The sequence below is a fragment of the Microtus ochrogaster genome, linkage group LG1 (assembly GCF_000317375.1).
Source record: "Microtus ochrogaster isolate Prairie Vole_2 linkage group LG1, MicOch1.0, whole genome shotgun sequence".
NCBI classification, from domain to species: domain Eukaryota; kingdom Metazoa; phylum Chordata; class Mammalia; order Rodentia; family Cricetidae; genus Microtus; species Microtus ochrogaster.
This window is the reverse complement of record NC_022027.1, coordinates 34,561,213-34,575,304: the sequence shown is the minus strand read 5'-3', so window position 1 is coordinate 34,575,304 and position 14,092 is coordinate 34,561,213. Positions and strand designations below refer to the sequence as shown.

Sequence of the window (14,092 nt, the reverse complement as noted above, 5' to 3'; positions counted from 1 at the left end):
TCAAACACAACATAGTAGCTTGATAGTTAATGGACTTGCATTTAATTTCAGTGTGTGACCTTTTCATTATTTTTATAGGGTGTGTGGTCCACATTGCCTGTAAATGAGAAAAAATTGAATCTTGCATTCAGATCTGCAAGGAGTGTTATCTTAATATTTTCTGTCAGAGAAAGTGGAAAATTTCAAGGTAAGATTAAAAGTTATTTATTTTTTACATACAACAATAATAGTTATATCAACACTTAAATTACTTTGTGATACTGTGGTTCATTAGGTTTTGCCAGACTGTCTTCAGAATCACATCATGGTGGATCTCCTATACACTGGGTGCTTCCAGCAGGAATGAGTGCTAAAATGCTTGGAGGCGTCTTTAAAATTGACTGGATTTGCAGGTAAATTGCACACACTAGTATAGAGGTACTTGGCATGTTTTGAATGGGCAACTGGTTGAGAATAGTGTTAAAATGCTGTAATAGTTTGATTAAGGGAGAATTTCATGGCATGTTCATATTTAGTACACACAACATTAAATATCTGAAATGAACGAGATGAATTCTGGTCTTTACAAGATGACTTTTGGAATTGAAAGGCATTAGAAGTGTTACAAATAACGAAACTAAGCGCTGTGGCAAACAGCTATGACATCAACACATGAGAGTGAGCAGAGGCAAGATCACTGAGTTAAAAGCCAGACTCAAGAAACAAAATGGGGAGTGAAATAAATACCCCAAGAGATTGTATGAGAACCAGATAGACAGTGATATGAAAAGAAGAGCCAAAAGGATAAGAATAGTAATATGGCCCAGCCAGAAAATACTTCATGAAGCTAATTGGAAATAATTGTATTAGGTTGCCTTTGACTACAAAGCCCCAAAATTATGCCATTCAAATTCTTTTAAGATTTTAGTTTTTGTTTCAAAGATTTTTTTCTTTTTTGTTTGTTTTTTGTTATTTTGAGATTAAGGTCATAATTCTTTTTATGTACCCCTAGCTATCCTGGAACTTACTCCAAACCAGGCTATCCTTGTACTCACAGAGACCCTTCTGCCTCTGCATTACAAGTGCTGGGATTAAAGCGTGCGCCACTACACCTGACTCTTACTTGTTTTATGTGTATGTCTGTTTGCATGTGAGTGTAGGCGCACACGGAGTCTAGAAGAGCATCAGTTCCCCTAAAGCTGGAGTTAGAAGTAGCTGTGAACCCACAACTATGGGTGCTGGGAACTATTTACACTGGGCTGTCTCTCTAGCCCACAAATCACTTTATGATCACTTACTATAAAACTGAAAGGCACTCAAATTTTGTTAAATAAATATAAAATTGATTGAGTGAAGTGTGTTTTGTTTCTTATATACATTTTGCAAAAATAAAAATGTACATGCAATAACATGTAGAAAATATATTTTAAAATATATAATTACAGTGCATTGGGAATGAGAGTATTGCTGATGCTGGTGACTCTTTCTCCTCCTTTCCTGGTTTACATGTATGTAGTTTTTAAAAAAATAATTTGGTAAAGTTATAATACCAACTTTTAAATTTTGGTGAGATGACTCTGCAGGCAAAGGTACATGGTATGAAGTCTGAGGGCCTAGTTTGAAAGGAGAGAATTGATCTTATACACACACACACACACACTATTATGAAATTTGCTGATAGATTGTTTTTTAGTTGATATAGGTAAAAACTTTTTTTTTTGCGAGTGCATAATTGTAAAGACCAAAGGAAATATAATATGAAAGTTTGTCATTGTGATATATTTTTTGAGAACAAAACACAAAATTAAATTATATTTTATAATATATTCTGTTAGATTGTACTTGTATTGATTTTTATATTCTCAAATTGGTAAATTCCTTAATTTTAAAAGATGTAAATTGTTTTGATAGTAACATTTTATTTTTTACATTGACTTTATTCTACCATCTTGCTAACTTGCAACTAAAACTGTGTTTAGCATGGCCATTCATAAGGATACCCAAATAAATAATCCAGCTTACTTAGACTTGATATAAAGTTTAAGACAAAAAGGTTTTTACTTTCTCAAATTATTATGTGTACCTAGGTACAATTTCTTAGGGTGAAACTTTTTTAATACCTCAATTTTATTAAAGTGTTATTTCATGAAAATTCTGGAGTAAGCAATGTTTTATGGATACTTGTTAAATTGATACTTCAGGTAAGTCATTTGAAGACTGAGTTTTGCTTTTCTCTACAAAATGGAATTTATATTACCTTGTCAGAGTTTGAACTCCTAATAATTCAGGTAGTTTGTAGCCATATTAAAGTTGGAATAGAGTGAATGCTTATATACAAGGAAGAAAGGCATGTTTAAGTGACTATGTTGCCACCTGGAATGAGCTCAGAATACCATCTACCCAGAATTAAACTACCATCAGTAGCCAAACCACTATCATATCACATAAAAGGCCTCACTGTTTTATATTCTTTTGTTAAGTTTTTCTCCTACAGAGTCTTGGTCTTTGCAATAATATATATCTGCACTATTTTTCATTGCTTATCTGTTCAAAAAGTGACTAGATAGATGCCTGTTCTGTAACTGTGAACAGGTAGTGTGGTACACGTTATCATGAGTGCTCTTATTTCTCACATACACTAACTAAATTTTTTTTTCTTTGTGGTATCACAGTTGTCTGTTACATCCTGGCTGAGATTAACTAGTATCATCCAGCATTGTACAGTTTCTTTAGTCTAATTATGACTGATGGTAACAAAAAGTCATAGCCCTAAATGATGCATATAGTTTGGCAGAGTCCTTTATTTTTATATATTTGCTATTATACTCCCAGTGATAAAAATAATAATCTATAACTGTATTTTGTTAGCTGTTAAGTTTTCAGGTCTGTGATTTTTTTTTTAACTTTTATTTTTTATGCATTGATACCAAATCTCCTGGAACCTGAGTTAAAGACAGTCGTGAGCTGCCATGTGGGTGCTAGGAATTGAACCAGTGCTCCTAACTGCTAAGCCATCTCTATACCTTCTCCACCCCCCTACCCCCGTAAATGTTTTAAACTGGTAACTTGTAAGAAAAATTAAAAAAAAAAATGTATTGAACAAAGTCAGGTATTAATGGAGCCATCTACATCTGAAAGAAAGGTTGGGGTTACAGTAGTGTACCATTTAGCATACCAACTGTGGGTGCCTTTTGAATAATTTGGTTTGTTTTAGGTTCATTAATTTGATAGTACGCATTATAGACAGATGGTAGAGGTCTTTTCAGTGCTTTCCAGTTTTATTTTTCCTTTGTAGCTGATTCATGCTTGTTGCGTTTTATAAATAACCCAGACTCTTCATTATGCCTTGTTGATAAGTTGTGTTTATTAGGTTAAACATAGTAAATGTATTTACAATTTTGGGTTTCATAAAGGATGTAATTCTTCTTAAGCATCATCTGTATTAGTTTTTTTAGAAAAAGAGCTAGGTTTTGAAGGTGCTTTCTGTAGAGAATTATATATACTGCCAGTGTAAATGATTCTTTAAATTTTTGATACATTCAATTCACAGTTAATTATTGACTATCACTGTAGTACAGCATCTTCAAAATATTCTTCAAAAGAACATGATTTATACTGTTTTATATTTAGGCGTGAATTGCCCTTCACGAAATCAGCTCATCTCACCAACCCTTGGAATGAACATAAGCCAGTCAAGATTGGGCGTGATGGACAGGTTTGTTTAATTTTTAAGCTACATTATTCAGCCATTTGTAGACCTTTATTGAAGGACACTCTAAAACTTTCTGTGAATTGTGAAAAACAAGGTATTGTGATTCTGATTGACTAGTAAGATGGTTAATGGTGGAACTCATGTAAATCGTACTTTGATAAAATTGAAGGGAGGGTGATGAGAGAAGTGACCCAGTTTTTGTAGTTTTCATTATAAGTTTTTTAAATATGGAATGTTTCATGAGTCTGCATCATCCTTTTGAAAGGTGCATACTACTCTTGATTTTAGTATATGTGCTGAATTTTTTTCTGAATAGAAGATGACCAATGAAGAGACAGATATGTACACATATGCACACGTGTTTTCAAATTAAAGTAAACATGTGTTATAATGATTTAAAAGTAAGCCCAACCCTTTTATGCTTAGAGTTCCTTTAATATTCATATTTTTCCTATTGCTTGTGAGTAAAGTGTTGGTAATTAAAAGTAATAATTTTGTGTAAGCTTGTATGTTAGTCTGCCTCTGTAGGTATTTCTCAGACGTATTCTTTAAGATGAATGACTTATATTTTTGTGTTTTTACAAATATCTATTGGGATAGAATAAAATCGAGAGCAATAGAATTTTAAGCAGCTGTACTTGTGGGTGAGATTGTATACTTGTAGTTTCTATTCGTCAAATGCATTAAACACTTTAGAAGTAATTTTTGTTTTTCTTCTTTTTGAGACTGGGTTTCTCTGTAGCTTTGGAGCCTGTCCTGGAACCAGCTCTTAGAGACCAGGCTGCCCTCGAACTCACAGAGATGTGTCTCCAGAGTGATGGGATTAAAGGCATGTGCCACCACTGCCTGGCTTTGGAAGCGTTTTTATATAAATAAATATAAATAAACCTTTAAGCTTATTAGAATCTTGTGTTTAGTTCCTTGAGAAAAAAGTCTTTGAAGTCAGTGTTCAGTTTTGTACATGAGGATACTATGTCTTTTGAGAGGTCCTATTTTGCTGTTAATCGTTACTTTCAACATTTCAGGAAATTGAACTTGAATGTGGAACCCAGCTTTGTCTTCTGTTTCCCCCTGATGAAAGTATTGACTTGTATCAGCTCATTCATAAAATGCGTCACAAGAGAAGAATGCACTCTCAGCCTCGATCAAGAGGACGTCCATCCCGTCGAGAACCAGTCCGGGATGTGGGAAGGTTAGAAACGTTCTTTGGACTGATAATAGGCACATGTATCGGGATAACATGATGGAGGAATGTGATTCGTCAAAAGTGTTCTGCGGTAAAGAAGAAAGAGAAAATCCTCAAATCAAGCTGCATGGACTAGTTTGTGGCTTCATTGAGGATTTCACATGGTCACCTTGGTCTCAGTCATTTTTTTCAAGCGGAAAATGGGGATCTTTCCTAATGCAGAAAAAATAATTTACTAACAAGTGATGACCACTTTAGACTAGCTAGTACTCTGATAAAACAGTACGCAAGTGAAATGAGGTAGGCATTTTGTTGCTCAGAACAGGTTAGAAAGGAGGAAGAGGAGGAAGTCTTTATTTGCAAAAATTGTTTATATTTTATAAAAAGCCTTTTCTTTCAGGTGTGTCTCTGGATAAGCCTTATCACAATATGGGACTTTTATAAAGGATCACTAATATTTTTTGAGAAGATGACGCCTCACTTAGAGGATAAAATGTTTTAAGTTATTTCATACTCAAGAGGAGCATTATTGGGACTGTTTCCAATTTTGTCACCGTGATGTGTTAACCCCATTGCCACATATTTGTAACATGTGCCCAGTGAATTCACACATCCTGCTGAGCTTCTGAAAACAATAGGTTCTTTCCAAAGGGGATCAAGTGGCCCTGGGAGACCCGGCAACAAACCAAAACGAAGGGCTGTTGCTGTGTCTATTTACAACCTTTCCAGATGCTGGCAGTACCTGTGGACTTAAAGTGTTTTTTAGAGGATCGCCATGGTTATTGATCACTACCTTATGAACTAAACAGCATTTTCCAGGAAAAGGGGGTTTAACTTGTTACAGAATTGGAGAGAAGTCTTTGAAAAGAACTGATTTAAGCCCTTCTACCCAACACCTTCCCCTGTATAGATTTGCATACAGCTAAATCTAAAATATTCTGCTAAAGACTATTGGATGTGTGGTTGATGGGATGAAACCTTTGGTTAAGTTTCCTTTGGTGGAAACTACCTGTGGTAGGTACAGATAATCCAACAAGAGTCCCATTTCTTTGATCTTAAAAAGGACTTTGTCGAGTAGGTAGGAGGAAACCTGGCAGAGCCCCTTACTTTTGGCCTAAAAGGACTGATCACCAAGATGTCTTTTGAAGTTTTAAGCTAAGAGGTTTCCAGTGCAATACAGTATATACAAGTGAAGTTTTTCCTCAGTTTTGCAATGGACTGCAAACTATACTTAAACACCACTACACCTTCTCTCAAGCCTGCCAGGGCCTCCATTTATGTATGTGGCTTACAACTTAAAGTCAGTAGTTGGACTACTATATGAACTGTTACTATCATGTTTTATACCGGTCGTAAATGCACTCCCCAAACTACAAGAAAGCGGTATGTTTGTTTTATAAACCAGCTTTTAATTTTCTTAGTACTATTTATTGTAGATGCAACTGTTTTTATTCTGTTGGGGGGATACTTGGATTTGTTGGATTTAACTTTGCAGTTTGAGTGACTTGTTGAAAAGTTTAATGAAAACATTCAGTATTTAGAAAAATAGCTAAAAGAAACTTGATGCTGAGATATTTTATACTATATCTGAAACTAATAGCAAAAGGATATGTTATTTTCTAAATGTTTTGGAGCTTTTATTTTTATTTTTGTTCAGCTTTTATTAAATGCTAAATTATTAAATGTTTTTATGATGTATTGTATAGCCATCAAGGTTTATAAAAGACAGTGAAGAATAGCCCCTTCAAAAGTTAAACTTTGACGTAGTTTTACGAACTCTGTTAAAACTTCTTACATGACAGTTTATGAGAGCCAGTTTATTATAAGGCATTGTCTGGAAAAAGTACCTTAATTACTAATGTTATTAAAGAAAGTAAATGTTGCTGAGATTAGTTTTTCAAATAACTGACATTTTCAAAGCTTTTCTGTTACATAGCTTTATTATATTTAAAATTTTCTGTATAATCATGAAGAGTGTAGTTTTGTGTAAAGCAGAGGCATCCTTTAAGGCATTCTTCATTTTGTTTAGATTGGAGCTATATAAATTTTAGAATAAGCTATTGCATAATTGCTGGTATGATTTTCCTTTTGTTTTCACCTGGATGGTGATATTTGGGAAACTATTTGATTTGTTAAAGAATTGCTTCTATGTTTAGTCTACTAAAATGTGGTTTACAGGCTTGAATTAGGAAATTTTTGGGGTTGTCTCATAGTATGAGATTACAGAGATATCTACTCCAGTGTATAAGGTTTCCTTTTGAGGAATTAAGAACTTTAAGGTAAATTGTTCTCCAAAAATTAATGGAGTTTTTTTTGTTTGTTTGTTTTTTTATGTAGGCCCTGGGCTATTCTTTGTACTCATCTCTGTCAAACTCTTGCTTTGCTGTTTGTTTTCCCAGCTGTTTTTGGTTTAATTTCTAATGTGTCTAATTTGTGTAGGCGTCGACCAGAAGATTATGATATTCATAACAGCAGAAAGAAACCAAGGATTGACTATCCCCCTGAGTTTCACCAGAGACCAGGTTAATATTTTATAATCCTGAAGATTATTTGACTTAAAATTATTAAAACAACAAAAAACTTCCAGTAGGTTTAAAAATAAAGAATATTTAGGGCATGACTACTTTAAACCTTAAGAAATTATTGCTAGTTCTAATTAGTAATTCTTCCCCTACCATGCTTAGATTGTTCTATTACAACAAATCATAATTTGTTACCTGAAATTGCTGACTTTGCCAAAATGGAAATTGATGTGTAAGATGCAGAAAAAAGTGAATTATTTTGTGCTTTCTGTTCCCTATGATATGTAGTTTCTTCTATAGTATGCAGCATTAATTGGAAATCATACAGAAATTACACTTTTTTTAAAAAAAGAAATAAAGAACCTGGTACTGTTTTTGAGAGTGATGGGAAACACTTGGCTTGTCATCCAAGTGTCAATTTTCAGTTAGTTTATTCTTCACTGGGATAAAAGAAGGGTTATGTTTCAATTACTGTCACACATCTGTAAAACTCTAATTTTGGTTAGTATTATACATGAGAATTTCTAACAAATGGCTTTATATATAGTAGCATCCTTTTTCCCTAAGAAGGTAATTGTGTTCTATTAAAACAAATACTTTCCCCAGTAATAGGGCCAGTCAGATATTTTTATATATTAGTTTGTTGCATCCTTCCTAATGGAAGCAGGGGATAGAGTAGATTTTATTTTGTTACATGGTTCTTGGAGTATATATGTTCATTTTTGCAGCTTTTGCAATTTTGTGTCCTTTATTGAGTCTTCATGCTTTAGCTCATAGCCATAAGTTCTCAAGGTGAAAGGTAAACATTCTTTAAAAAGATCCTCCTGCAGTGTCCTTAAACCAGTTCAGTCTGTACACTCAGGGTAGTCCTCTGCCCTTAGCTCACATGATACATGGGAAATCCTCTAGTAGTTGAATGAATAACATCCTTTGAAGTATATTTTTTTCATGGGAAGAATTGAAACAAGGGTAAGGAAGGTTTAATTATAATGCTGTAGTAAAAACATGAAATTTGATGTTTGAACAGGGTATTTAAAGGATCCCCGATACCAGGAAGTTGACAGGTAAGTTGGGTTCACTCTTGCTTAGCTTTGAATTACATTCTTGGAACTAGTTTATGAATTACCTGAATTTAGTTTCACTAATCTTATTCCCAACAGACGATTTTCAGGAGTTCGCCGAGATGTGTTTTTAAATGGGGTAAGCATTAAATTTTACATATTTGAAGCTAGGGTCTGATTTCTATTCCCTCTATTTTAATTTATTATTAACATTATCATCTTTTATTTTAGTCCTACAATGATTATGTGAGGGAATTTCATAACATGGGACCACCACCGCCTTGGCAGGGAATGGTTTGTATTACTTTATTTTGTAATACATTTATTTTAACTTCATTTTGCAGTTTTACCTATTAAGAGACTTAACATACAAGTTTTTAAAATGAAAGACAAGATTGTTTATGCTTAAGTATGGGCTTAATAATATGGGCTTACTATAGATATATGTAAAACATGGTAACAGTATAAGCTCTTAACTAGGTGATGAGATTTATTCTCATCTTTCTAGCATTCTGATCAAGTTCCATAATAACATCTGTTTACTTCATTCATAAAATTTACTGGCCATTATAAACTAGTAGTTTGTGCACAGATGTCTGTTTGCTTTGCCATATGTGTTGATAAGTGAAATGAACAGTTAGATCCATCTCTTAAATAACCTTCAGTCAAATAGTGTCAATTTAGAATTGTGCAGAAAATAAAATTCACTAAATTCATGTGAAGTTTCTATTATACTTAATGGGATAACAAGTCAATTTAGCTCCATTTAAAATAGGACTGAATTAAATTTTGAGTTTTAATTTTCTGTCTTCAGGAAATTTTGATATTTTTCTTAAAGTATATTCTAACATGTTAAGAATGCCTGGAAATAGTTTCCAAGAAGTAAAACTTTGTATCTGAAGTACCTCTGTGATTCTTCCTATTTTATTTTTAAATGCTGTTATGTGACCTTACATGTCTTTGGCTTCACTTAAGGTAGTTTTACACTTTCTTTTACATACAGATTAACTGGAAATTCTTTGAGTCTCAAGTATCCAGATGAATTTGACACTAAAATCTATCATGTGCCCCTTATTAATTTTATAATAATACCTTAAATATATTATTGATGTGTCTTTGGGCTTGTGAATTCCATTCACAGACATATGTGTCCTAGGGATTGAACTCAGATCATCATGCCTGGCAGCAGGTGTCTTACTCCTTTACCTGCTGAGTCATTCTAGCCCCTATATTGGCATTTAAAAAAATTTTTAAAAGTTTTTAAAGTTTTTTTATTGGCATTTTTAAAAGCTCCTGGACTTTATTATTTTTTTTTTTAACAAATAGAAAGGCTGTTTTGGGAGAACCTTAATATATTTCACTGTACGTGAATAGTAATGGTGAAATTAATGTTTGAGATTGGTATGAATTGGGAATCGGAGTTTGAATGGGTTTATCATCTACAAGAGTATTTGGTAGATTTATATGTAGATGATCTTTTCTTTTTAGCCTCCTTACCCAGGAATGGAACAGCCTCCACATCATCCTTACTACCAACATCATGCTCCACCTCCTCAAGCCCATCCCCCTTACTCAGGACACCATCCTGTACCACATGAAGCAAGATACAGAGATAAACGAGTAGTAAGTGCCCCAAAAGGCAGAGGTGTGAGGGAACTACTTAGAATTTCTGTAGGTAATTTACATATGGGCGTATGCTGGATCTCCATGATAAACCATTTATATTCTTAGTACAGAATCTGAATATTAATGTGTAACTTGTTTTCATTAAAACAGTTAGTTGATCATGTCCTTATGTAATATTTAGATAGCCTTGTGTTTCCTGTTTCATGAGTTGAAACACTGTGTGTCTAAGCATTGTAGAAATGTAATTATGATATTCTTCCTAAACTAGGATCTTAATTATTGACTATATAATTCAAAACTGCTGGTATAAATTTTTCTAAATTTACATGCAAGATGATAAATAATAAGGTAGTTTCTAAATCATTTTTTACCCAGTTTTATTTAAAAATAATAATCACGTGACACAAATTCTAAGTAGTTCTCTCGTAGTAGGGCTGTTTATTAAAACCAATTTTCTGTTTGTGTGTGTGTACTTAATGAAAATTGTTTTCTGGTACTTGATTGGAAGGATATTTCCATACACATGTAAGTTTGGTGACTGAATGGTAGTTTAATGTTAAAGAATATATATTACAGAACTTTGGTCAGAACAGTAAATTCATATCCTATCTTTGAGAGTTTTTTTTTTATGGATTATTCTTTAATTCAAAAAAGGAGTCCTTTAAATTAAATCTTAACATTCTATAAATATTGCTAGGCTATTGACAGGCCTTATTTTTCTGTTATAATACATGGACTACATATGGTAAAACCTAAGTTTATTGTGAAATCTTGTGTGCATGCTGATAGTGAGCTTTATGAAAAGGAAAGCAGTAACAGTCTTTGACTAGAAAGGCAATCCAATATTTCTGAAGTTAACTAGCTCTTGCAAATAAGTTCTGTTTTATGGACCTTCTTTAAGTAATATTTCGATTAATTAAAACATAATCTGTCTATAATACATTCACATTTTACTTATATATGCAAGGTAGTATAGAATTGTGTTCTAAACCTGGCTTTCTATATATTGAAGCTGAATTTTGAAAATGTCCCGCAGTCTTCTGCCTGTGCTTTACCGCCTTTATCCTTTTCATCCTTCAAAATGCTTTGTTAGCTTTATGTGGGATATGTCCCAGTATTACTGAAATTTTTCTTACAGTTCAGAAGTAAATTTTGAGTTCATCAGATTTTTCAAAAATTTATTTCATCAAATCCCTTAAATTACTTTTTAGTAAATAAGTTGTAAGAACTTTATAGCCTAAGTCTTTTAAGTTGAATAGGAAGTTATAGGAAGATTTGTGGATTCCAGTTAGTGCTATAAGTGTCAAAATTAAATTCTTTGAAATCATAGTCACATTTTCTAATTTCTTCTCTACCAGACAACTGTGAGGACTCATAAATCCCATGCAAAGTTTTGCTTTGCTGATCAGTTTTCTCCTTTTTCCTAGCATGATTATGATATGAGGGTGGATGACTTCCTTCGCCGCACACAAGCTGTTGTCAGTGGTCGGAGAAGTAGACCCCGTGAAAGGGATCGGGAACGAGAGCGAGACCGTCCTAGAGATAACAGAAGAGACAGAGAGAGAGAGAGAGGTCGTGATCGAGAAAGAGAGAGGGAACGAATATGTGACCGGGACAGAGACCGAGGGGAGAGAGGTCGTTATCGAAGATAATGCGCTTTTGGAAGCAGTGATTGAAGATAAACAAAAATATTGTATTTTTTTTGTGTGTTTACAAGTAGTAAATTTATTTTCAGCTGTCTACTTAAAGCTCATTGTGTAGAAGGATTTATTATCATCTTTATTCCAAGCATGCAGTAGAATAAGAACTGGAAAACTCAGTTCCGCCAAAAATGCACATTTGACAGTTGACACTTTTATTGGGGCAGAATGGAACAGTCCAAGAATGTAGATATTGATTCATTCTCTATAAATGTTCTTTTTTACAGTATATTCATCCTAGAGTTATTTTGTTTGTTTTCTTTCTTTTTGATCTTGATCAATAACTGCCATAGTATTTTGCTTTGTGTTTCTACATGTAGCTGCACACAGTTCAGTATAAAAATAATGCTGCTATCAAGTATGCAAATATTGAAGTATGGTGGTTTGACTGTATGGCAGTGTTGTAGCAACCTCTTGGTTTCTCCTCTTCCCTCTTTTTTTTTAAACCTGTAAAATCACTTTTTTTTAGTCTTCAATGATGAAAGCAATATTAAGAAGACATTGCTATCTAATTTTTAATCTTTTTAAATAAAAAGTTCTCATATTCAGTAGCATGGTTGATGCTATTGTTTAGCCTTCCTTCTAAACTGTACATCGGCTTGGAATGTTCACAATTTTGCGTGTGTGGCAGCAGGAGATAACCCCACATTCTACATTGCTACTGTTTTATATGAAATAAATTGGTAAAGATTGACCAATTATGTGCTGTATTCCTTGTCTGATTGCTAGTTTAATAGTGCATAAGCATAACTATATTCTCCAGTATATAAGATTGCATAGAGTGGGTTACATAGATAATTTAGTTTGTTACTTACACATCTGATATTTTTGGATTGGTATTTTAGGCTTTTTTTTCATCTGCTGTTGAATTGCTTTCTACAGTTTAGTCTTTAGTGTTTTCACATTTTCATACATTGCTTGTCCATCCTTTGTAACAGTTCTCTAACATAGTAAACCACATAAAAAAGTTTATACATTTTTTTTTGCATTTTAATTTCTTGAATCTGAAGTTTGGCCAGTATGAAATTAACTATCTAAACATTGGGAATGAATTTTTACTGTTTTCTTTTTGACAGTGTTGTACTTAAGAGTCTGTACAGCACATAGTTTTGTGTTTTGTCTCTACTTGTAGGCCTGCAGAGAACACAGAAGCTTCAGTATTTAAAAGTATAACTTTATCCCCTTTAAAATATCTTTTTGTGCAGTCAATTCTATGTTACCAATGTCAGAGTACAGGCTGTGGATTCATTAAATACACACATGGCTGATAGACTTGCAAGAATATTTAACTCTTAGGAAACTCAGGTTGCACGCAGTTCTGGAATTATGTTCAGTGAACTAGTTGGTGATGTTAAGTCTTGTTACTCATTTTTAATCACTAATTCTTTGAATTTTATGTTTACATTATACATTCTGTTCTTTCTCATTCCTCCACTCCCCTTTTGTCCAACTGCCCATTTTCCTCACAAGTCTCCATCTCACTTTCACATCTTTTTGTTTTTACTTGGTGATCCCCCCGCCCACACTCAGGTATTATATTCCCACATTGTACTAATGTCTACAGTAGTTGAACAGAACATGTAGGCAACATTAAAGTTAGTTCCTGTCGTTAAAATAGATTGTAAATCACATTGAATACTCCCTGCACATGAGCACTTTTGTGTTGCTCAATATTGACTGACTACATTTATATATAATTCTGATAATTAGAATTGGGTAGCAGATTCAGAAAGTAAAATTACCCATTTCATGTTCTCTTGGAAGTTACTTCTTCGTTGATAGTAAAAAGTAGAATTTAGACATTCCCTAAGATCACGAGTAGATGTCCATCCTGATCATTTTAAGCTTTAACACTTCTTCAGGCTTCATTAGTCATGGCTTTTCTTAAAAGTCCATCCAAAAGATGCTTTGTAGTTGGGTGTTAGCTTCTGGTGGCTCACATTTCTAATCCTAACACAAAGTAATCCTGAGGCAGTGGATTGCCAGCAATTCTAAGACAGCCTGGGTTATGAACTGAAATCTTGTCTGGACCCACTGAAGGCGTAAGTCACAAACAATGCCACAGCAGTTTGGAATTATGATTAATAGGGTGGTATTTATTTAAAGGGGAAAAAACTTACAGATCACAGCCCTCTGCGCAACCAGGAAGGGAGTCTAGTCTCCAGCGGAGCAGGAAGTGAAGAGAGAGAGGAGAGGGAAGTGGCACTTTTTTAAAGGGAGAGAGACCACGCCCCAATGGGCTGGTATCTCAGCAGCTATAGGCTGGAGGAAAGGAAGGACCTCCCGCAACACCTTCCCCTTTTGTT

The 14,092-nt window shown here is 33.8% G+C and overlaps 1 protein-coding gene across 4 annotated transcripts in view; it reads left to right on the top strand.

The window, feature by feature from the left end:
- Ythdc1 (YTH domain containing 1) overlaps positions 1-12,480 on the top strand; it is a 31,545-nt gene extending 19,065 nt beyond the window's left edge. For 2 of the 4 annotated variants that reach the window (XM_005359414.3, XM_005359412.3), the window contains 10 exons: positions 79-187; positions 275-392; positions 3,610-3,694; positions 4,717-4,883; positions 7,317-7,399; positions 8,427-8,463; positions 8,560-8,599; positions 8,692-8,754; positions 9,949-10,083; positions 11,514-12,480. In XM_005359414.3, coding sequence (XP_005359471.1) covers positions 79-187; positions 275-392; positions 3,610-3,694; positions 4,717-4,883; positions 7,317-7,399; positions 8,427-8,463; positions 8,560-8,599; positions 8,692-8,754; positions 9,949-10,083; positions 11,514-11,738 — 1,062 coding nt within the window. In that variant the 3' untranslated portion in view covers positions 11,739-12,480. Of the gene's footprint in view, positions 1-78; positions 188-274; positions 393-3,609; positions 3,695-4,716; positions 4,884-7,316; positions 7,400-8,426; positions 8,464-8,535; positions 8,600-8,691; positions 8,755-9,948; positions 10,084-11,513 lie in introns of all 4 variants that reach the window. The other 2 variants (XM_005359413.3, XM_005359411.3) reach the window with 1 other exon arrangement.
- The last annotated feature ends 1,612 nt before the right edge of the window (positions 12,481-14,092 follow it).